Source organism: Nannobrachium achirus (genome assembly GCF_963921795.1).
Source record: "Nannobrachium achirus genome assembly, chromosome: 1".
NCBI classification, from domain to species: domain Eukaryota; kingdom Metazoa; phylum Chordata; class Actinopteri; order Myctophiformes; family Myctophidae; genus Nannobrachium; species Nannobrachium achirus.
This window is the reverse complement of record NC_137810.1, coordinates 1668551-1691050: the sequence shown is the minus strand read 5'-3', so window position 1 is coordinate 1691050 and position 22500 is coordinate 1668551. Positions and strand designations below refer to the sequence as shown.

The 22500-nt window shown below is 44.5% G+C and overlaps 1 protein-coding gene across 1 annotated transcript in view; it reads left to right on the top strand.

Annotated features, from left to right (window-relative positions):
* Nucleotides 1-22500, top strand: part of patj (PATJ crumbs cell polarity complex component) — a gene marked incomplete at its 3' end in the record, with an annotated part of 204503 nt that overhangs the window by 160004 nt on the left and 21999 nt on the right. The window contains exons 30-33 of the mRNA XM_080749893.1: nt 11124-11320; nt 13413-13504; nt 18048-18117; nt 18505-18618. Coding sequence (XP_080606019.1) covers nt 11124-11320; nt 13413-13504; nt 18048-18117; nt 18505-18618 — 473 coding nt within the window. The remainder of the gene's footprint in view (nt 1-11123; nt 11321-13412; nt 13505-18047; nt 18118-18504; nt 18619-22500) is intronic.

Here is a 22500-nt window from a genome sequence, read left to right as displayed (position 1 = left end):
ATAGTTTCAAACATTTTCGAAAAGTAGTGGAAATGGCCGATCTACAAGCTCACAACGCGTTGTGATGCAACATTCTGAGATTGTAGATCGGCTATTTCCACTATCAATGTTCTATAAAGTTGTCAAATGTGTCAGTCATTTCTTTGTATATTTAGGTCATGTGTCATATCTGCCATGTGCAACTTCAAAGCCTGCAAGCCAAACAGAAATGTAATTGTCAACGACAGAAACACAATTAAATTGTTAATCGCCGTTAACTGAGCGATAATTAATCAGCATGTAAATGTCATAATCATGACAGCCTTAACTGGCATCTGCCTACATAGCATGCTTGATAGATCTAAATGATATGTCTGCCTCTGGAAGTGTGCTGTTCCTGCAAACGTATTCCCTGAAGAAAATAAAACTGTTATACTTCTTCCGTCCCTTTGGTTGCGCTCATAATAAAAGAATCACACCCGTGTGAACTGAGCGGTGGTCGTGGAGGCTGTGCAACAGCACTACTGGGTGGGTGCAGCGGGGTTAGTGTGCTTTACAATGCTGTAGTTTCTTCACACACTCTAATTTATTTGACCCTAAAACATTCAGTTTGTTAATAATAATAATAATAATAATACTTGACCACACATGCTGACCCACCCTTCCCCCCCGTGTGTGTGTGTGTGTGTGTGTGTGTGTGTGTGTGTGTGTGTGTGTGTGTGTGTGTGTGTGTGTGTGTGTGTGTGTGTGTGTGTGTGTGTGTGTGAGAGAGAACAACAGCGCCCCTCCCTTAACATGTGTGGTCAGAAAAGGTACTGCAGGCTTGAGGCTACATACACGGCCGGACGGCCGGACGGATACCCACACACACGGCCACGTATAGGAGACGGTGTGACCACCGCTCAAAAATCCAAAGAAAAACATGGATTCTGACAAAGTTACACCTGTTACCCTGCCAAAAAGACGATTTCTATAATAACATCGTCTTTTTAACTATGGCCTTCCCTGCCAATCGTCTTTTATCGTCTTAAAAAAACAACAATGTACTTGGCATGATGGCGATCGCGAAATTGCATGTTTAAAGGACAACTTTGTTTTTTTTACAACAAGGGTTCATCTTTTAGATTGTAATTAGAGAAAAGAAAAAGTGAGTGTTAAAATGTTTTCATTTGCTTCGTTCTATTGTTTTATCGCGTTGACCGTGTTAAAATGTGGGGCATGCGTACGCATGGGGGCATGTGTAAAAGTGGCTAAATATGTCTTTTTAGACACAATAAGCCTGCAGTTTCTTTATTGCTATTTACAGTAACAGTTCTAGCCCCCAAAAGTCACATCCAATCATGAAAGGTTGCGTTGTATCTTGGGAATGGGCTTATTCTGTGTAAAATGACATATATAGCCACTTGTACGCATGCCCTCAACCACTGAAATAAGAATCTCTAAAACAATAGAAAGAATTAAATGAAATAATTTTAAAACTCATCTTGTATATTGTTTAATTACATTACATCTAAAATATGAACCCTTGTTGTAAAAAACTAAAGTTGTCCTTTAACTTCCAGGGTTCTTCCAGGGTTAAAACATTGACTACTCTTACCCTGACAGGATTCAGGGTTTTCACTTACCTCTGAAAAAACATAGAATATTATCCTTCACAACATTACTTTACTTTACTTTATTGGACAGGACAGTACCAGTTAATGGACACATTGACATTGACATGTTGCATAATAAATACAAACATACAAAAATCTCAGTGTAAACCAGCCGGAGTTAGCTTAAAGCTAAATTTCATCCGTTGTCCTCACATAAAACAAGAAACAAAACAAGACTAGCAATAACAATAACAGAACAGTACAGGGCGAACAAAACACAACAAGAACAAGGTGCTTGGCGCAACAGAGTGCCTAGTGCGACAAAGTGCTTAGTGCCAGAAGTAAGCTAAAAACCATATAGGAGAAACTAGCCTGGCAGAGTAATTCGTACCGGCATCAAATAGTTCTTATAGGTGGTTACATGTTTGTGATCGTAGGAAGGAAAAAAAGAAAAGAAAAAAGAGTGTGACGGCACAGTAATCCGTTCCATACCTGTGGCGAGTTGAGCCGAGTGCTGTAGCTAGCTGTATATCCACTCTCTGGGGTCGGGGGGTCCCTCCACTCCCTCGGCCGGGGGTCCCTGGGTGGTGGCCGGCCTCGGCCTCTGTGGCGGACCCCCCGGGCGGACCACCTGGAGCGTTGGTAGCAGACAGGCCTAATGGATCCGTAGCGTTGGTTGAACTTGACTTTAAACTCTGGTGAACTTGAATTAGGGCTGTCTTCAAAAATTCGACGAATCGACGCGTCGTTTTAAGCCCCCGGAATCGACGCCAATTGTTTGAGTTGAGCCGTAAAAAATATATAATTTTTTATCACACCGGTGCGGTTTGAGAGCGCTGGACTGTCATGTTCTTCCTATTTAGTCCATACTTCCTACTGCTTGCAACTAGACTTAAAAATAAAACCAGTTCACGTGACTTGAAAGTTGCCTTGATCATATAACAAGGTGCTCTTATTTTGAAGTTAACCGCTTTGAGAGGAAATGCGTCGACGTGTTGTTATTCTACTTGTTAAAGCTGACCAAGAAGCAGCAGCGCGATGCGCTTTCACTTTCACTCACTGCCGCTGACTCGCTGAGTGTGGCTCTGTGGTGGTGGTCTAAGGCAGAGGACTGCGGTGGAGTAGAGGACTTCTTAAAAAGTTTTAGATTATGACAATTTGCTTGCATTGCGATGCAGCCGTGTGCCGTTCTGCATCGACGCAGTGATGTTACATTATTGTTACCTTTAGCCTACTTTGGTGTTGTTTTTCCTCCTGAAGGAACAGGGCTAAATCGTTAGCATGCTAGCGCTTTAGCCCTGTTCCTTTAGCCTTGGAGAGGCATAAAATCATTACATCCAGGCAGTTTTCAAAGCAGAGAATCCAATCATATGTGTTTTACAACAGCTGTTGTACCGGGCGGTACTCTATCAATGCGTCGCGGTCGCGCCTCCTCTCCAGTCATTAAAGCACAACTTTTTTTTTTTTTTTTTTTATTATTATTTATTTTTACACATAAACGATTCGTCGACACGTCGGATTAACCCCCGCGACTCGAGTCGACTTGATAAATCCTGAGTCGAAGACAGCCCTAACTTGAATCTCGTATGCGATGCAGACAGCCTGGAGCCAACTCAGAGGCGTCAGTTCAGAAAAAGCTAAGGTATGGCAACATGACTGGTGCCTTGCACGCGTCGCGCGCCTTTGCGCGCATGCAAGACACCAGTCATGTTGCCATACCTTACTAACAGGCGTGATACATTTATCATGCCTGTTTCTACGGTTTCTCGGGCTGGATATGGCATCCTGGAAAGCTTGTTCAAGTGCAGCTAAACTTGGCATGTTAAATGTGTGGAGAATATAATTATAATACCTTGTTAAAGTGACCATTTTGTTAAATATTGCATGTGTAGTTATTTTACTGTAATTTAGCAACATAATAACCAGCACAGACAGACAAAGAGACATTCATGGATTTATATTTAAAATAGGGCTGGGACTTTAACTGATTAATTGCGATTAATTAACTCATTCTGTGCCTATCCCGAACATGTTCGGGATATTTTCAGTCCAATACCATTTTTTTTTAATTAATTGACTTACCCTGAGCTGCTTGTATAGTCGTGGGTGGTCCTACGCTATAGCCAGCTAGCCATTTTACATGGTCCGACGATATATTCCATTAAAAATGGTTTAAAATACATTTTTGAGACCCCCAATGTTCACCAAATGTTCAGCGCCGCTTCCGGAACGTAGTCCAATCCCGAACATGTTCGGGATATTTAATGAAATGAATAAAATGATCCGAGGCCTTCTGAAGCCTGGGCCTAAATGTAAAATCCAGTGGTCCAAATCCTGGGGAAGCCATGCCGGCCGTGAGCCGCGAACGTAGCCGCGAATCGCCGCCGAATCCAATGAAAAACCACATCTTTGGAGGCCCATATCTCTGGTTTGTGTTTTTAGGGATGCGCGCCGAGGTTTATTTACGGCGAAATCGCCTAAAAATGATCTTTAAAATGACTAGATGGGAATAGCTATTCTGTTAGCATTAACATCCGGGACCTTTCCATGATGTGCACGAACGTGAGCACGCGCGTCACTGCAACGTGAGCCCCTGGATGCTGAAGCGCTCGCCTATGGGAGAAAGTCTGGCATTCCAACGGCGCCATCTAGGGGCTGGCACTGGAAGCGTTAATTACTGAAAATTAACGCGATTAAAAAAATTTACGCATTTTAATCGCACTTAGTTTTTGCACCTCAGAACCTTCAGTTTCGGGCATACCGATCATAGCGATGCACCAAACAAGAAGAGACAACAAACACAAAGGGAGAAGTAGCCGATCAGAGCACTTTGCATGGCCCAGTGGATGTGAAATTTAGATTTAAAAAACTCACTCGTTGATTTACTCGTACAACAAAATGTGTTTTACTTGAAAAAAATGCTTCTCAGGTCAAATATCGATGTGCGATTAAAATGCGATTAATTAATCAAAGAGCCTGTAATTAATTAGATTAAAATTGTTAATCGCATCCCAGCCCTAAATTAAAAGTAACTTTTATTTCCCCCCCTGGACCCAGGGTATGGCAGCTGCATACCCCTGCCATACCCAATTGACGCCCCTGAGTCAACTCAGCGCCGGTGGGCCTGGCTTCGGCGCCGCCGTGGTCTGTGGTGGTCCGTGGTGGTCCGTGGTGGTCCACGGTGGTCCACGGTGGTCCACGGTGGTCCACGGTGGTGACCGCGGTCCGGGCCTCGGATCGGTAGACGCAAACCACGGCCCGTTCCGCAGTCGCACGGCCCTGCACAGAGCCCTGCGAATGTCTTACCAGTATATAGAGTGTGTATAGTTGTGTTATGTTGTGTTGTGATAGTGTGTAATAGTTTTGTACAGTCATAAATCATCATTCATATTTCCTTATTCATGCTGTTGCATTGCAGTGGCTGCTGATGCTATCCCCCCCCCCCCTATCTCTCTCTCTCTCTCTCTCTCTCTCTCTCTCTCTCTCTCTCTCTCTCTCTCTCTCTCTCTCTCTCTCTCTCCCCTCTCTCTCTCTCTCTCTCTCTCTCTCTCTCTCTCTCTCTCTCTCCCCCTCTCTCTCTCTCTCTCTCTCTCTCTCTCTCTCATACTGCAGTAGTTATTTATCAGGTCATAGTATTTACGTTTTGCAGGTCATTCATTAATTGATTGATGAAGTAGCTAGAAGGCTTCTGACTTGTGTGTGTGTGTGTGTGTGTGTGTGTGTGTGTGTGTGTGTGTGTGTGTGTGTGTGTGTGTGTGTGTGTGTGTGTGTGTGTGTGTGTGTGTGTGTGTGTGTGTGTGTGTGTGCGCGCGCGCGTGTGCGCATGCGTGAACGTGTGTGTGTGGGACATTGATCTGATGTTAAAGGAGAAGTTCACCCCAAAATGACTTTTTTTATATTGGTTACTCACGCCATGGAGACTCAAGTTCAATAATATTTGTTGTTTTTTGTCACATTCCTAAGACAATAAATTGGCATTTGGACTTCAGCCTCTCCTGTGATGAGGAGGAGAAACAAGCAGTTTCAGTTGCTCCACCCAAACTGCTGGGTGAAAGGTTTTCCTCCAATCATGGTCGAGTGGGGGCGGGCCTTATACGCGCACCAAGACCTGCCCCCACTTGACCATGATTGGACAAGTCACCTAGGTGAAAACTGAAACTGAACTTAAGTGACATCACTTACCTTTAAGATGTCATGGAGGTTCTGCCGTAATCATGATGACATCACAACGTCATCATGACAGCCATGTAATTGTTCTTTAAAATGAATCGTCCGATACACTAAACATCAGTTAGTGACTAGTAGTACCGAGGAAACCGACCTGCCTTCATCCTGACAAGTTCATCTGTAAATTAGTTGTCAACACTCATTGACGGTGGTTCTGCTGTGTGAAATGTTTCACTGGACGACACATCTGGAAGGAGAACAGAGGAAGAACCAGGCTGCTGTGGTGGTCGGACACCAGATGATCTACTGCTTTGGAGGAGACAGAAACCTGACCACCAGGATGGAAGTACATGTCTTCAACACAGTGTCTTTATGCTGGAGGAAGTTGACCCCCGTGACAGGAGGAGAACGTCACCACGAGGTTCCCTCCGTGCGTGACTGTCACACAGCTGTGCTGATTGAACATATCATCTACATCTGGGGAGGCTATGATACCTACAAAGGGAAGTACTGTAACAATGTGCTTTATGCATTTGATGTTGACGCCCACATATGGCTCAAACCACAGGTTTCAGGGACTGTTCCAGAGGAGAGGAGGAACCACTCAGCTTGTGTCTTGGGGAAGGTCATGTTTATTCATGGAGGATGGACTGGGACTAGATTCACTAATAACATCTACAAGTTGGACACCACCACAATGGTCTGGTCTTTAATTAACACCAGAGGAACTCCACCTCCTCTTACATGGTGTCACTCTGCCACCATCATCGGGACAAAGATGTTTGTATTTGGGGGCTATGGGGAGAACTACAACACCATCAGAGTGTTTGACACAGAGACCAACTGCTGGATGAACACACCTTCTGCAAAGACTCTTGCCAATATCCACCCCTAATGACTACCAACAGCAAGGGAATCCATAATTATCGCCAATTGAAAACCCCAGCGTTTTGACGAACACACAGCGAGACGCGGGAGCAGCGAACACAGAGATTCTGTGAAAAAAACAGGAGGTGGATGGAGAGTGTCTGGTAGTGAATGAGTTAACACATTGACGGTTATATGGACAATATTTATTAATTCAGAATGAACTCACTCTGAACAGATTTCATACCCTACTGTTTTACAAGTCTATTCTGATTCAAACGGTAAATACAACCCTCCAAACCCCAATGACAATTCATTCTGAATGGATATTCTATTCCATTCTGAGGTGTTTGCATGAGTGTTTTCCCAATGAGCAGTCATTCTGAATACAAGTGGAATTAGCCTGGTTAATAAACCAGACCGCAAAACACCAGCCCGTGGTGTAGTGTGGTCTGGAGCCTCACAATTGAGAATCCATTTCCACCAGCCACCAGAAAGGGTTAGCCAATCAGGGCTGTAGGCTGTGTGGACACAAAAACATTCCCCCCTACCCCTCCCCTCTATAACAGGCATCAAACAGGTAGTTGTCTTTGATGCTTTAATTGATTAGAGAGATCACTAACGAGGTCACAGGCATCAAACAGGTAGTTGTCTTTGATGTTTCATTGATTAGAGAGAACACTAACAAGGTCTTGACACTTGTATGGCCCAATCAATTACCCGTCAATTAGGCGGTTTTCCAGATAGTACGCAGACATATCTGAGAGTCCTCGTTCCAGGGTTGACTCAACTTCTGGGAAGGTAATCTGCTGCGTTGTCGTGGCCAGGTCATCTGCATAGAGATGAACCTGCTGCATCCTTCTGGTAGGTCCTTGGTAGGGACATTGAAGAGGAGAGGTGCTAGGAACTGCACATTTCTGCACATTTCTAAAGTGAAAATTTAAGGACTTTAATACCTCTAAAATGGCAAATTAAACATTGTCCAAATTTTCAAATATATAGAGGCGGACATTGTGAAAATAGCCGAGCGTTGCGAGGCGTTGTGAGCATGTAGATCGTCTATTTTCACAATAGAAAGTTTTTTTTTCTTTTTCTTTCTAAACTGCGACTTTCGACTTTCTCTGGTGAGAGTTGACCTGTGTAATGAAGTCGACTTGTCGACTTTTTCGTTAAAGCCCTAATATGTACAGATCATTCTAAAAAAATTGAATATTGTGAAAAAGTACATGTTTTGAAACTTTCATATATTCTACTTACATGACATTCAGTGAATTATTCCAACCCTTTTTTTGTTAAAACATTGAATTTTTATGGCCTACAGTTCATGAATATCAAAAGTACATATTTCAAAATATTAGGCTACAATTTTACAGGAGACTCAAAACAAGGATTTATAACAGAGAAATGTCAACCTTCTGAAGTCAGAGTTGATTGAAGTCCAGTGGGAAGTTGGGCTGCTATGACATCTGCAATGCTTTGTTACACAATATTCTAATTTTTCGAGAAGGATCTGTAAGTGTCTGTGTGTGTAGCCCGTAGCCAATCAGGGACCAGCATTTCTGGCAACGTCATCATTAACAGCCAACGATTCAACGATGTAAATGTCAGAACAAAAATAAATAGAAACTTTCTTTTTTTTAAATGGTCGGGTTAAAGAAGGCACAGTTCACTCTTGTACTGGGTTACCATCATTATTCCTGCTTTGTGTACAAATGACTTGAAATAAAAGTGCAGTCAACTGAATAGATCTCATATTTGTCTGGATTGGTGCCATTGGTGATAGCTTTGAACCAGGTCCAGTCAGTTGGCAGTGGGTTGGCAGCAGGGACGTGCTGGGCCCCTGATTCAGCCCGGGAAAAAGAGTTGTAGAGGCCCTCATTGCGCGCTATAGAGAGGAGAGATCACTAGCGCTACTGCTACTCAAAGATCTGCCATTTCAGATCATGACAAGTGACAAGCCAGTGGGCCAATTACTGTACATGAGTTATATTTCGTCGTTGTTGGGTGGAAACCTTGTATGTCCAAAACCGTTTGTTTTGTATTTATCATTTTAAAAATGATTTAAACTAGTGAAAACAGCCGATCTACAAGCACACAATGCCTCGCGGTGCGAGGCGTTGTGTGCTTGTAGATCGGCTGTTTTCACTACTTTTGTGCGATGGCCTTGTATGATGAAGCAAGGCTTTGCTTTGCGAAAAAATCTACAAATTTGAAACTTGGAGATAAGAGAATGGAACAAAGGCCAACATTTTATTTTTATTCTTTTCCAAATGGCCGGCCTGGACCGGGCGGGAATGAACCGGCCGTTCGGGAGTTGTCCCGCTTTTCCCAATAGCCAGCACGTCCCTGGTATCCATGGCTAACACAGACCAACACACCCTTGTCATTCTCATTGCCATGCTCAGCATGTTTGTATGCTTGAACATGGGGGCTTGTTTTGACTTCGATTGTCTTCTCAACAGACTGTGACTGACTGACTGAATAATTGACACACAAACACCTGTGTGTCAGTTAAACAGCAACAAACTAAACAAAACAGTAACAGCTCAGACACAAGACCATAGAACCAGTAAGACTCCCTAATCGGGAGATAAGTGTCCGTCAGGTCGCCTACACAAACTCTAGAAGGCAGTGGTAGCCAATCAGGAGGGAATATGGGAAATGGGACAGATCCATGTTGATGACATGACTGTAGAGATACTGTGTACTGCTTTGCGTGATTTTAGGGCAAAATCTGTAGGAGCAGTGTCCAAAAATGTGTTTTTTAAAAATCGGGCAGATGGTGGCGCTAGAAGAGGGCCATGTGAGAAACGAGGGGTTTGCCAGCCAAGGAGTGTGTGTGCAAAGTTTGGCAAGGATCGGGACAACGGTGGCGGAGATATGAGTAGGGGAAAAGTGTGACTTGTGACAGACAGACAGACTGACTGACAGACAGACAGGCGGTGGAGGTTTTCATAGTAACTGCGACCTGACGGTCGAAATAAAATGAGAAATGTACAGTATTCCTACCAACTGTGTGGTCTATCTTCTCCAGAGAGGGTGGTCCTCCAGTAACTGTGTGGTCTATCTTCTCCAGAGAGGGTGGTCCATCCAGTAACTGTGTGGTCTATCTTCTCCAGAGAGGGTGGTCCTCCAGTAACTGTGTGGTCTATCTTCTCCAGAGAGGGTGGTCCATCCAGTAACTGTGTGGTCTATCTTCTCCAGAGAGGGTGGTCCTCCAGTAACTGTGTGGTCTATCTTCTCCAGAGAGGGTGGTCCATCCAGTAACTGTGTGGTCTATCTTCTCCAGAGAGGGTGGTCCTCCAGTAACTGTGTGGTCTATCTTCTCCAGAGAGGGTGGTCCATCCAGTAACTGTGTGGTCTATCTTCTCCAGAGAGGGTGGTCCTCTAGTAACTGTGTGGTCTATCTTCTCCAGAGAGGGTGGTCCATCCAGTAACTGTGTGGTCTTATCTTCTCCAGAGAGGGTGGTCCATCCAGTAACTGTGTGGTCTATCTTCTCCAGAGAGGGTGGTCCATCCAGTAACTGTGTGGTCTATCTTCTCCAGAGAGGGTGGTCCATCCAGTAACTGTGTGGTCTATCTTCTCCAGAGAGGGTGGTCCATCCAGTAACTGTGTGGTCTATCTTCTCCAGAGAGGGTGGTCCATCCAGTAACTGTGTGGTCTATCTTCTCCAGAGAGGGTGGTCCTCCAGTAACTGTGTGGTCTATCTTCTCCAGAGAGGGTGGTCCATCCAGTAACTGTGTGGTCTATCTTCTCCAGAGAGGGTGGTCCATCCAGTAACTGTGTGGTCTATCTTCTCCAGAGAGGGTGGTCCTCTAGTAACTGTGTGGTCTATCTTCTCCAGAGAGGGTGGTCCTCTAGTAACTGTGTGGTCTATCTTCTCCAGAGAGGGTGGTCCTCTAGTAACTGTGTGGTCTATCTTCTCCAGAGAGGGTGGTCCTCCAGTAACTGTGTGGTCTATCTTCTCCAGAGAGGGTGGTCCATCCAGTAACTGTGTGGTCTTATCTTCTCCAGAGAGGGTGGTCCATCCAGTAACTGTGTGGTTTATCTTCTCCAGAGAGGGTGGTCCAGTAACTGTAAAAAACCCCAGGACAAAAATCCACTCGTCCGAGACAGTTTGCCCTCCTGGCCCCCAAGCTGTGGAATAAACTCCCTGTCGCACTTAGAACAACGGACTCACTCGCTAGCTTTCGCCGTGGACTGAAGACTCACCTTTTCAGACTCCACCTAAACCCAGAGCACTACTGAAACACCCAATGACCATACATGAAGCTAGTTAGCATTTGTTTTAAGGTTTTTTAGAAACTTTTTTTTTTCTTTACAGATTATATTTTTTTTTTCTAGATTGATATTCATTTGCATTTGTTATATTGCTGTTGGTGTACTGACATTTAACCTTGTTTATTATTGTGATGTTTTTATCTGCTTATTGTAAGTCGCTTTGGATTAAAAGCGTCTGCTAAATGCCTAAACTGTAAACTCTAAACTGTAACTGTGTGGTGTATCTTCTCCAGAGCGGGTGGTCGCGCGGTACGGCGAGCTGCAGGGCTCCCTGGTGATGGTGGAGCTCCAGAAGGAGGGGAAAGGTCTGGGTCTGAGCCTGGCGGGGAACCGGGACCGCTCCCGCCTCAGTATCTTCGTGGTGGGCCTGAACCCCGGGGGGGCGGCGGCCCGCGACGGACGCATCCGCGTGGGCGACGAGCTGCTGGAGGTGAGGAAGATAACTACCGTATTGACCCGAATATAGGACCACTCTGATTATAAGACTATTGTTCTAATATCATTTCGGGGAAAAAAATGTTTTATTGTAAAATTATCATAGAAAAGCAAGGAGGCACGGTGGCGCAGTGGTTAGTGCTTCGCCTCACAGCTAGAAGGTCCTGGGTTCGCTTCCCGCCGGGGGACGCTGTGGGTCCTCCCTCCGCGTCATCAGCGCCCACACCCTAGGTGGGGTTGGCTGTGTGGAGTTTGCATGTTCTCCCCGTATCTCCTAGGGTAGATACCCTCACAAAAACATGCATGTAATCCTGGTCTCAATAATGCCTCCCCCTGGCCAGCCGGGGCGCCTTATAGAGGGGAAAGGAACTGGTTGGAATAACGTGTTCCTTCCACGCGCTACGACTAAACCAGGGAAATCTCCACTGTCAGGTGAAAAGAAGCAACTTGGACTCCTCATGCATAGAAGGAAGCATGAGATCAGTCCGTTGTCTCCCCAGGCGCGTCAGAGGGAGAGCAGAGCCCAGGATTACATAGGCAATTGGCACTGGGTGAAAAAATGGGTTGCAAAATCGTGGGCTAAAGATTAAAGGGAATAAAAAGAAAAGCTCATACAGAGATGACATTCTGCTGTATTGTTTTATTAAGTTCTATTCAAGAACAACATTCACAATTCAGACTGTGAATATTGGCTCCTCATGTGTGTATCAGAATAGACTACAGTCCATTTACACACAGAGGTCTTCTGCCTTGCTGGGGGATAAAAAAAAAACACTACATTTCCCATCAAGCATTTCCTCATTCAGATTTGCGTCTCTGTGCTCCATTCTCTGCACTGTTTCAGACCTATATAGACGATTGTAAACAGGATCCATGTTATAGACCTTATTCACACCGCGGCCATCTTGGATCACATGACTTCCTGGGATAGCAGCCTGCATTACAAACCATTGTGAACAATGGAGCGATGGTCCCAAAATATGAGTTCTATTCAACCATTTTCTTTTGGCCAAATCGACAAATGGGCAGATGACAACATCAACATCCCTAAAAGGATTGAATAGAAGGGTACATCCACAATATTCATGGTAGTTACACTGTTACTCTGTACAAAGACTTGATACAGTTTCTGTGCAGACTAGTGCTTGCTCTGCCATCATATAGTTAATATTACTGTATCGTGATTTTTGCATATTAATCAGAAACAATCTAACAACAAATAGTTAATATGATGGTGGAGCAAGCACTGCACAGATCGCAAGTATTTGTACACAGCAAGGTTGCAACCTAACTTACCTTGAATATCGTTACCATGGATGTAATCAATCTACTCTAGCCCTTCTATTTAATCATTTTGGGGATGTTGATTTTGTCATCTGCCCAATTGTCAATTTGGTCAAAAGGAGTTGGTTGAACAGAACTCATATTTTGGGACCATCGCTCCATTGTTTACAATGGTTTGTAATGCAGGCTGCTATCCCAGGAAGTCATGTGATCCAAGATGGCCACGGTGTGAATAAGGTCTATTGACTACTAGGCAACGTCAGTTTCGGTTTGGATTAAACTTCACCGCGCTAAAGATCACAAGTTAATAGTCGAGGTGGCAACTTGCGCCTCATGCTCAGACAAGCAGGCCACACATGGCCTACTTGTGTGCAAAGCAGAGGTCACACTTGTTGATGCTGGTCCTTCATTGGCTGTTGATGGTGATGTCACCAAGAACACTGGTCCCCGATTGGCTACAGGCGTAAACACAAACATTTACGCAAACCGATACACCACATACAAATTCACATGCACGCACAACTGTATTTAGGAGTGATGAATACCCAGCCAGATTAACATGCATAACATATTTTTGATGAACTGTGTGTGTGTGTGTGTGTGTGTGTGTGTGTGTGTGTGTGTGTGTGTGTGTGTGTGTGTGTGTGTGTGTGTGTGTGTGTGTGTGTGTGTGTGTGTGTGTGTGTGTGTGTGTGTGTGTGTGTGTGTGTGTGTGTGTGTGCGTGCGTGCGTGCGTGCGTGCGTGCGTGCGTGCGTGCGTGCGTGCGTGCGTGCGTGCGTGCGTGTGTGTGTGTGCGTCTCAGATCAACAACCAGGTCCTTTATGGGCGGAGTCACCAGAACGCCTCGGCCATCATTAAGAGCACCGCCCCCAAGGTCAAGCTCATCCTGCTCAGGTGAGTCCAGTAAAACCACACCCCGTGTGAAGAGAGCAGTTCATTTCACAGCACTATGCAGAAGATATCAATAGAAATGAAAACAGTTGGTAGAAGATTACCAGTAAACTATACACAGACTTTAGAAGGCAATTGTAGCCTAGCAAATCTGTAGGAGCAGTGTCCAAAAATGTGTTTTGCAAAAGTCGGCCTGATGGTGGCGCTAGAAGAGGGCCATGTGAGAAATCAGGGCTGGAGGTTGTGATTGAAAGCCGCCTCTAAGTTGGCTTTTCAGTGCCGTTTTAATAGAGGTTAATGGAGAATTTTTTTAAAGACCACTTCTCCACTATTTGATGAGAGAAGTAACGGCCAACACAATGGCTTGTAAAACAATAGATACTTCTAACACTAATCGGATGCTCTTGAGACCAGAGCAATTAACGGTTAATTAACATCCCTGGAATGATTTAATTAACAACACAGTCCCTGCAGGGAACACACACACACGCACGCACGCACGCACGCACGCACGCACGCACGCACGCACGCACGCACACACACACACACACACACACACACACGCAGACACACAATTAAATACATGAAATTTCCCACAATCCTTTGCTCCTGCATGCTCCCCCACCCCCCTCTGGGGACTCCAGCGAATAGGAACAGAGTCTGTCTGACAGTGACACGGTTGTTTAAACCCCAAACGATGCCCACAACAGATCACTTTATTCAATTTGGCGTATTTTATATGCATATTCACGTTGCACTGTGTTGTGTATGGGGCGAAGAGGAAGATGTCATATCTAATAATTATTGTGACCAAAGAAATTGTGATTTATGATATCATCGTGATAATCAAAATATCCATTAACATTAAAAAAAAAAGAAAAAAAAATAGCAGATCTACAAGCTCACAATGTTGTGTGAGCTTTTTTGGGGGGCAAAGAGATTTGGTGGAGAGTGAAAATACTGTAAAAAAGATTATCATGTTTTAGCTTGTAGATCGGCTATTCTTTGGCAAAGAGATTTGGTTGAGTGAAAAAAAGAGACAGTATCAAGTTATTTCCAACTCTGTTTTACCAATTCTAGAGGGTTTTAAATGGTACTGGATATGCAGCTCTGCAAATGAAAGGTGAATTGATCCCAGTGCATGATTTCAGGATAAATTTAAATCTTTGCCATTTGATTATTATTAATTTTTTTGTTTCTTTATCACCATATCACGGTCCCATTAGAGGTGGGACGTTCACGAACGAATCGAATCTTTTGAACGGCTCTTTGAAGTGAACAATGGGATCCGGTTCGCTCAGTAGAGAGCCGTTCATTTGGGGGGGAGACCCCCTCCCCCCAATTCAACATCTCCTTGCTACTCCACTGAGCACTGACTGAGTACAGTGAGTGAGTGAAAGAGAGAGAACAATAGTCAGGAAATGTTAATAAAACCCTGGGAATAAATTCCTTACCAAACAATTTCTTCACCAATGTGTTCTTAAAGGTGTCTAGTAACAAATCTAACAAAGATTGAAATTCAACATCCCCAGCAAAATATTTGACAGCTAGGGTAATTCTGGGTCTCATTCACTTACTATACACGGTACTATAAGGGAAAAAATCACTCCCAAAAATATGCTTTAAAGGAGTCATCCAGACCAAAACACATATAGGGTTAAATCTGCCTTTTATCATACCCCTTTATACCTGCTTTAGTCCATTTTTTTCATAGATGCCCCTGTTGCTAGATTTCGGCTGCCCCTGTTGCTAGATTTTGCAGGCCCTCTCATAACTAACAGAGTAGATAGACTTTATACTAGTGCGGTTATTTCTTCAGCTTCAAAGTTAGTATTTTTTTATTGGATTGTGTTTACACAACGTCCTGAGACCAACCAAACCGCTGTTTTGACCTCACAGGCACCCTTACTTGTCAAACGGCTTCTGCTCTGCACCAGAGTAGGGAGAGGAGAGGCTAGAAAGGGAGGGGAGGGAGGGGTCGGTTTGACAAGTAAGGGTGCCTGTGAGGTCAAAACAGCGGTGGGGTTGGTCTCAGGACGTTGTGTAAACACAATCCAATAAAAAATGGACAGGTATTCTGATAATTTTCCCTGACTACAAGGGGAGGAGCGAGTTCATTGTTGCCTGCTTGGTTTTTTTAGGTGTTGCATGAATAACAAAAGTCAAGGTAGCTTAATTTACACACACGTGTTTTATGTAAATACAAAATTGTGATCTCAACTGTCAGCAGAGGAATGTGGTGCCACCTTATGGATTCATGTTTAAAGGGCCTACACCATGCTTTTAAAACTATATTTTTTGTATAAATATATGCTCAAAATTGAGTCTTAGACAGGTTTTAACCCTCAAAAAACACTCTGACCATTCTTTTTGTTTGTTCTAGCTCTACTATAATGAGGCTCTCCAGCTGCAATACCAAAACGGCCTCTGTTTGCTCAGGGGCGCATCTAGTGGGGTTTTTCCAGAAAAAAAAGAAGTTTTTTGAAAAAGAAAAAGTTTTTTGAAAAAAAAAAGTTTTTGAAAAAAAAGTTTTTTGAAAAAAAAATTATTTGAAAAAAAAAGTTTTTGAAAAAAAAGTTTTTTGAAAAAAAAAAGATTTTGAAAAAAAACATTTTTGAATTTTTTTTTTTTTTAAGTTTTGAAAAAAAAAATGTTGAAAAAAAATTTTTTTTTGATTTTTTTTTTTTTTTTGACTGAAAAAAAAACGGGAAACGAGAGTGACGTCACTCTCGTCAACTCTCAGAACAACACTGTTCTGAGAACCCGTGGAAAGCTTTTCATCTCTGTCTGCCCAAAACCAGAGAAAGACACAACGGTCAGAAATAGGACTTTGTGAGGATAGAAGGTGCCAGTGGGACCCCAAAAAAAGGTTTTAAAATAGAAAAAGTGAAAATTCATGGTGTAGGTCCTTTAAACAAATTCTTCTTAAAAATATATAAATATACAAGGAGCCAAATGAGCCAATCTTTTGAAAGGCTCTTTGAATTGAGACAGATCCATGGCTCTGGCTCACTTCAAAGAGCAATAAATCCCACCTCTAAGGTCCCATCCATCCCTAGTGTTGCGTGAGTGTATTGTGTTGTTGTGATTGTGTACTGTTGTTAACTCTTATTGTGCCGATCCCGAACTAGTTCGGCTTTATTTGGACCTTATTAACGTTCGGGGTGCCGATCCCGAACTAGTTCGGCTTTATTTGGACCTTATTAACGTTCGGGGTGCCGATCCCGAACTAGTTCGGCTTTTAAAAAAAAAGCACCGGGCTAAATTTTCCAGCCAGGCCGCCGGCCGTCATCTGTTTACACGGCCCGCGAGAACGTCGCGCCGCCGATATTTACCATCCACTCCAATGCAATCCAGGATCTTTAGAGCTCATTTTCTCTGTTCCATGCATATCCATGAGGTGCGCAAGGTTTAATCACGGCTAAATCGCAGAAAATAGGGCTTCTAAAATGCTTGGTAGCCAATAGCTAACTTCAAGCTAACTTCATCCTGTTCCTGTTCATGCACAAAGGAAAGTGTTCAGGCGCGTCATGGCTGCGCACGGCTTGTGCATATACAGCGTATGTCTATGGTGGATTCTATGGCCATTGGGCGCCCTCTAGTGGTGATTCTGGGCACTGAAAGAGTTAAAGAGTGTTGTTGTGATTGTGTAGTGATTGTGTATGTTGTTAAAGAGTGTGTTATTCTCGTTTCTCAGCAATGATAAATCACAATAAACCAGCCTGTCCTGTGTGTGTGTGTGTGTGTGTGTGTGTGTGTGTGTGTGTGTGTGTGTGTGCGTGTGTGCGTGTGTGCGTGTGTGTGTGTGTGTGTGTGTGCGTGTGTGCGTGTGTGCGTGCGTGCGTGCGTGTGCGATCAGCCCTCCAATCAGAAAACAGAATAGGTCATAGAAGAGAAAATTGAATTTCCTGTGTCTGTCTGTCTGTCTGTCTCTGTGTCTGTCTGTCTGTCTGTGTGTCTGTCTGGGTGTCCTTGTGTTGTTTTGCAGTGGTTACAGCAGACACTAATGTATTACTAATGTCCTGGGGCGTCAATTGGGTATGGCAGGGGTATGCAGCTGACAACTACAAATGCAAAATGTAACAAAATGGTCACTTTAACAAGGTATTATAATTATATTGTCCCCATCTTGACAGAATGGTATATTCCCAGGTTCCGCAGGTCAGCTGCACAGGTGCAATGCATTGTTGTTAATTGTGGCACGTTTACTAACATGCTAAGTTTAGCTGCACTTGAACAACCGTTCCAGGCTGCCATATCCAGCCCAAGAAACCCTAGTGTAAAAAACTGACAAAACTTTTTTTCTTTTTTTTTTATATTATGAAAATAGCAGATCTACATGCTCACAACGCCTCGCGGTGCGAGGCGTTGTGAGCATGTAGATCTGCTATTTTCACAATAGAACCGTGTTATACAAAATGTAATGCCTCTTTTCCATGAGGACTCCCATCTTTGCCATACCCTAGCTTTTGCTGAACTGACACCACTGCTAATGTCTCTCTCTCTCTCTCTCTCTCTCTCTCTCTCTCTCTCTCTCTCTCTCTAGGAATGAGGATGCTATCAACCAGATGGCCGTGGCCCCCTTCCCCAGCCCTCCCCCCTCCCTCTGCCCCGATGTAAGACACACACACACACACACACACGCACACACACACACACACACACACACACACACACCCTTCCCCAGCCCTCCCCCCCTCCCTCTGCCCCGATGTAAGACACACACACGCACGCACGCACGCACGCACGCACGCACGCACGCACACACAGAATCCTCCAGATACCTGCAGTTGTGGTGCAATGCATCCTCACACACTGACTGTGTGTGTGTGTGTGTGTGTGTGTGTGTGTGCGTGTGTGTGTGTGTGCGTGCGTGCGTGTGTGTGTGTGTGTGTGTGTGTGTTTGTGTGTGTGCGTGTGTGTGTGTGTGCGTGTGTGTGTGTGTGTGTGTGTGCGTGTGTGTGTGTGCGTGTGTGTGTGTGTGTGTGTGTGCTCCTCAGCAGCCAATCAGCTCACCCGACCCAGTGGGCGTGGTGTCTCTTCCCGTGGAAAAGGTCACGACCCCCGGTGATGCTCTTCTTACAAGCCCCGCCCCCGAGACCACCACCCACACCAAGGTCAGTGGGGGGGGGGGGGGGGGGGGGGGGGATTCAAACCAGAGACCTTAACTCTTTTACTGCTTCAGACGTTCCCGTTCGCCCCAATTCTGAACGCGGCTCAAAGCCAATAGGAATGCTCGTTCTTTTACCTTGTCTGATGACTGTAAGCTGATGAGGGGTCGCGCGGGTGTGTACAGTAAAAACATCTCCCGTAATGCTGCTCTCAAATCTCCACCACACGTAAACATCAATAATGTCCAATTCACTTCCTGGCTGTTCTCTGTGGACCTGATCTAGATTATGCATTTCTATGCTCTGAACGACAGAAAGAGGGGAGGGCCATTTCACATCCATTCTTTGCATAAGGCTGCCCTCTGCCGCCAGCTTGGCTAAAGTACACATCTAATGGGTCCAATGAAAAAAAAATGTTTGGAAATAATCAATAGATATTTTTCTATAACATCGCAAAGGTAAGCTGCTTTTTGCTGGCACCAATAAATAAATAATAAATCTGGCAGTAGAACTGTTAAGCCAATTACCAAATACCAACTATAACTTCCGACAATTCATAAAAAAAAAAAAAAAAAAAAAGTATTCCTACCTCTAACTACAGGCATCAAGGGTCTTAAAGGAGTAGTTCACCCCAAAATGATTTTTTTTCCCTATTGATTACTCATATTTTTTATTACTTATATTTTTTGAATGCGGATGGGGACCCAAATAATGGCAGTGGATGGGGAAACCGTCAGCGTATTATATATACATTTTTAATTATTGTCTTAGGAATGTGTAAAAAAAATAGTAATAGAGTAATCAATAGGAAATAAAACATTTTGGGGGTGAACTACACCTTTAAGGTTGTACACTAATCTCCAACAAAAGAAAAGCTGAAAATAATTCTCATTGTGATATCATCCATCATCATCATGTTTATGCCAAAAATAGAGCTCTTATCTTTTCTTTTGGTAGTTTGGTGCCAGGTATTTTAGGTGTTTTTAGCTGTTTTTTGGAGGGTGATCGTGCACAGTGTCGTGCACAGTGTCGTGCACAGTGTCGTGCGTCTTCTCCGTTTGCTTGTGGTCATTTCTACACCCTTGCTGTGTGTCAGCGTGCAATGGTGTGGTTTCCCTGTTAAAAGTACGCCGCGAGGGGCACGGTGGCGCAGTGGTTAGCGCTTCGCCTCACAGCTAGAAGGTCCTGGGTTCGATTCCCGCCGGGGGACGCTGTGGGCGCTGGGGGCGTGTTCCTCCCTCCGCGTCATCAGCTCCCACAACGGATGTTTTGTTTCAGGGTTAGTCTCCTATAGCAACTATTAGTAACAGTTAGCCTAAACCAGACTGCACAACACCACCCTGTGGTGTAGTGTGGTCTGGAGCCTCACAACACCACCCTGTGGTGTAGTGTGGTCTGGAGACTCACAATTGAGAATCCATTTCCACCAGCCACCAGAAAGGGTTAGCCAATCAGGGCTGTAGGCTGTGTGGACACAGAAAACATTCCCCCCTCCCCCTCCCCTCCCTCTTTGACAGGCATCAAACAGGTAGTTGTCTTTGATGTTTCATTGATTAGAGAGATCACTAACAAAGTCACAGGCATCAAACAGGTAGTTGTCTTTGATGTGTTCATTGATTTGAGAGAACACTAACAAAGTCACATCAAACAGGTAGTTTTCTTTGATGTTTCATTGATTAGAGAGATCACTAACAAAGTCACAGGCATCAAACAGGTAGTTGTCTTTGATGTAAAGCATCAAAGACAACTACCTGTTTGATTGATTAGAGAGAACAAGGTCTTGACACTTGTATGGCCCAATCAATGACCTTGTTGCACAACCCCTTTGAAGTTCAAAGGGAGCAATTAAGAGCTCTGGCTGAGCTCACCAGGCTTTAGCCCGCCCCCCAGAAATGGAATCTCTCCCTGCAACCCCAGACTCTTTTCACAAAACAGTGTGATAGAGGCTGGCACCGCCAGGCTAAGCAACAGTAGCTTGATAGGACGACAGAGAATAGCGATCTTAAAACAAAAGTGTTGGGTAAAAAAAAGTGTTAGGTAAACAGTGCTTTAACTACTAGGTGCATTGAGCACCATTCAAGTCTTGCCCAGGGACACATCAACACATTGCTGGCCTGGCCTGGAATCGAACCTGCGACAACCAGGACCTCTGGCTCTCCAGGCTCGCTCAACACTCAGCTATGGTCGTCCCAGTGGCTGCCTGCAGTTCCCACCTGATGTTGTGTGGGAGTCCAGACTGCTCCAGACCGTACTGAATAACTGCTAGCTTACATAACGTCTTCAGGCTAGGACTCAGGTCTAAGACATACAGGTCAGTTTTGTATCCTCCAAAGAGGAAGATACGATCTCCCACCATGAAACAGCACTGCTCAGATGTCACAAATGGTCCTTTCCCCTTGGGCTCAACCTGCTTCCAGGAGAAGGTCACTGGACTGAATTTCCACACTTCACTGACACAGTGGTAAAGTTTGTGTCCCTTATACCTATGCGGATTGAATTCCTCGCTATATTTCCAGCCACCAAATATGTACAGCTCTCCATTGTAGGTAAAGGCTGAATGATCCCTGCGTCCTTCTGGAAGAGGCTTTGTAGAAGAAGGTGTGGTGTGTTCATCCAGCAGTTGGTCTCAGTGTCAAACACTCTGATGGTGTTGTGGCTCTGAAACCCATACCTCAAGCCCCCAAATACAAACATCTTTGTCCCGATGATGGAGGCAGAGTGACGGCATGAAACAGGAGGTGGAGTTCCTCTGGTGTTCATTAAAGACCAGACCATAGTGGTGGTGTCCAACTTGTACATGACAGTGGATCCAGTCATGAACTTTTCAACAAGGGTGAACATGACCTTCCCCAAGACACAGACTGATTGGTAGTACCAGTGGTGCCCACCTGGAACAGTCCCTGAAACCTGTGGTTTGAACCATCTGTGGGCGTCAACATCAAATGCATAAAGAACATTGTAGTATTGATATCCTGGATACCCTCCCAAGAGGTAGACAGTATTGTCAATCAGCACAGCTGTGCGGCCTTCACAACTGGAGGGAACCTCAAGGTGACATTGTCCTCTTCCAGGTGTCTCTGGGGTCAACTTCTTCCAGAGCAAAGACACTGTGTTGAAGACAAACACACAGATCTGAGGATCCATCTGACCATCTTTGTGTCCTCTGCCCTTCATGTTGCCGTCCGGTCCAAAGGAGTACAGCTTGTTTCCCACGGCAACGGCAGCATGATGACAGCCTCTGTTTGGTACGTGGTTGAGATGAACGGTCCACTGGAACATTTCACAACACCAGCAGCTACTGTGACCAATCCGTGAAGCCGATGCCTGTCGTTCTCCCATGTATGGTCAATTGATCGCCATCCTTATCCTTAATCCTGTTCCTAATCCGCTCCCTTCAGTTTACTGTTCTTTTATTCCCATTTTAATCACCAATGGGCATTTTAAATTGCCATCTGCACTTTATCAATCCTCTAGGCATTCGGATTTTGATAGCGTGTGGCGTGTGCATCCGATCTTTTGCGCAGTCGATAGGTTACTTGTACGATCGGGCACGTGGGGCGCGCACTCGCCCAGTCGCCCACGCGTTATAATCCTACAAGGCAGAGAGCTGTCTAGGCTCTCAAATCAGACCGCTTCAGTGTTATGATAATAGATGGCGCTCTCTCGTGGTGGATTATAATCAGTGGAGTGAAATTGCTGTACATTTCATATAAACATATAAACATATTTCTCGGCATTATGAGCGCACAGATATTTTTGAGACAGAAATGGCTGTGCGGTGGTTTTGCCGGGGAATTTCTATTCACAATTTCTGCCTCTAATATCTGACAACATGGAGAATGTTTATTTTATTTTTATTTTAGAGGTAGATCGTGGATCTGCAGATCT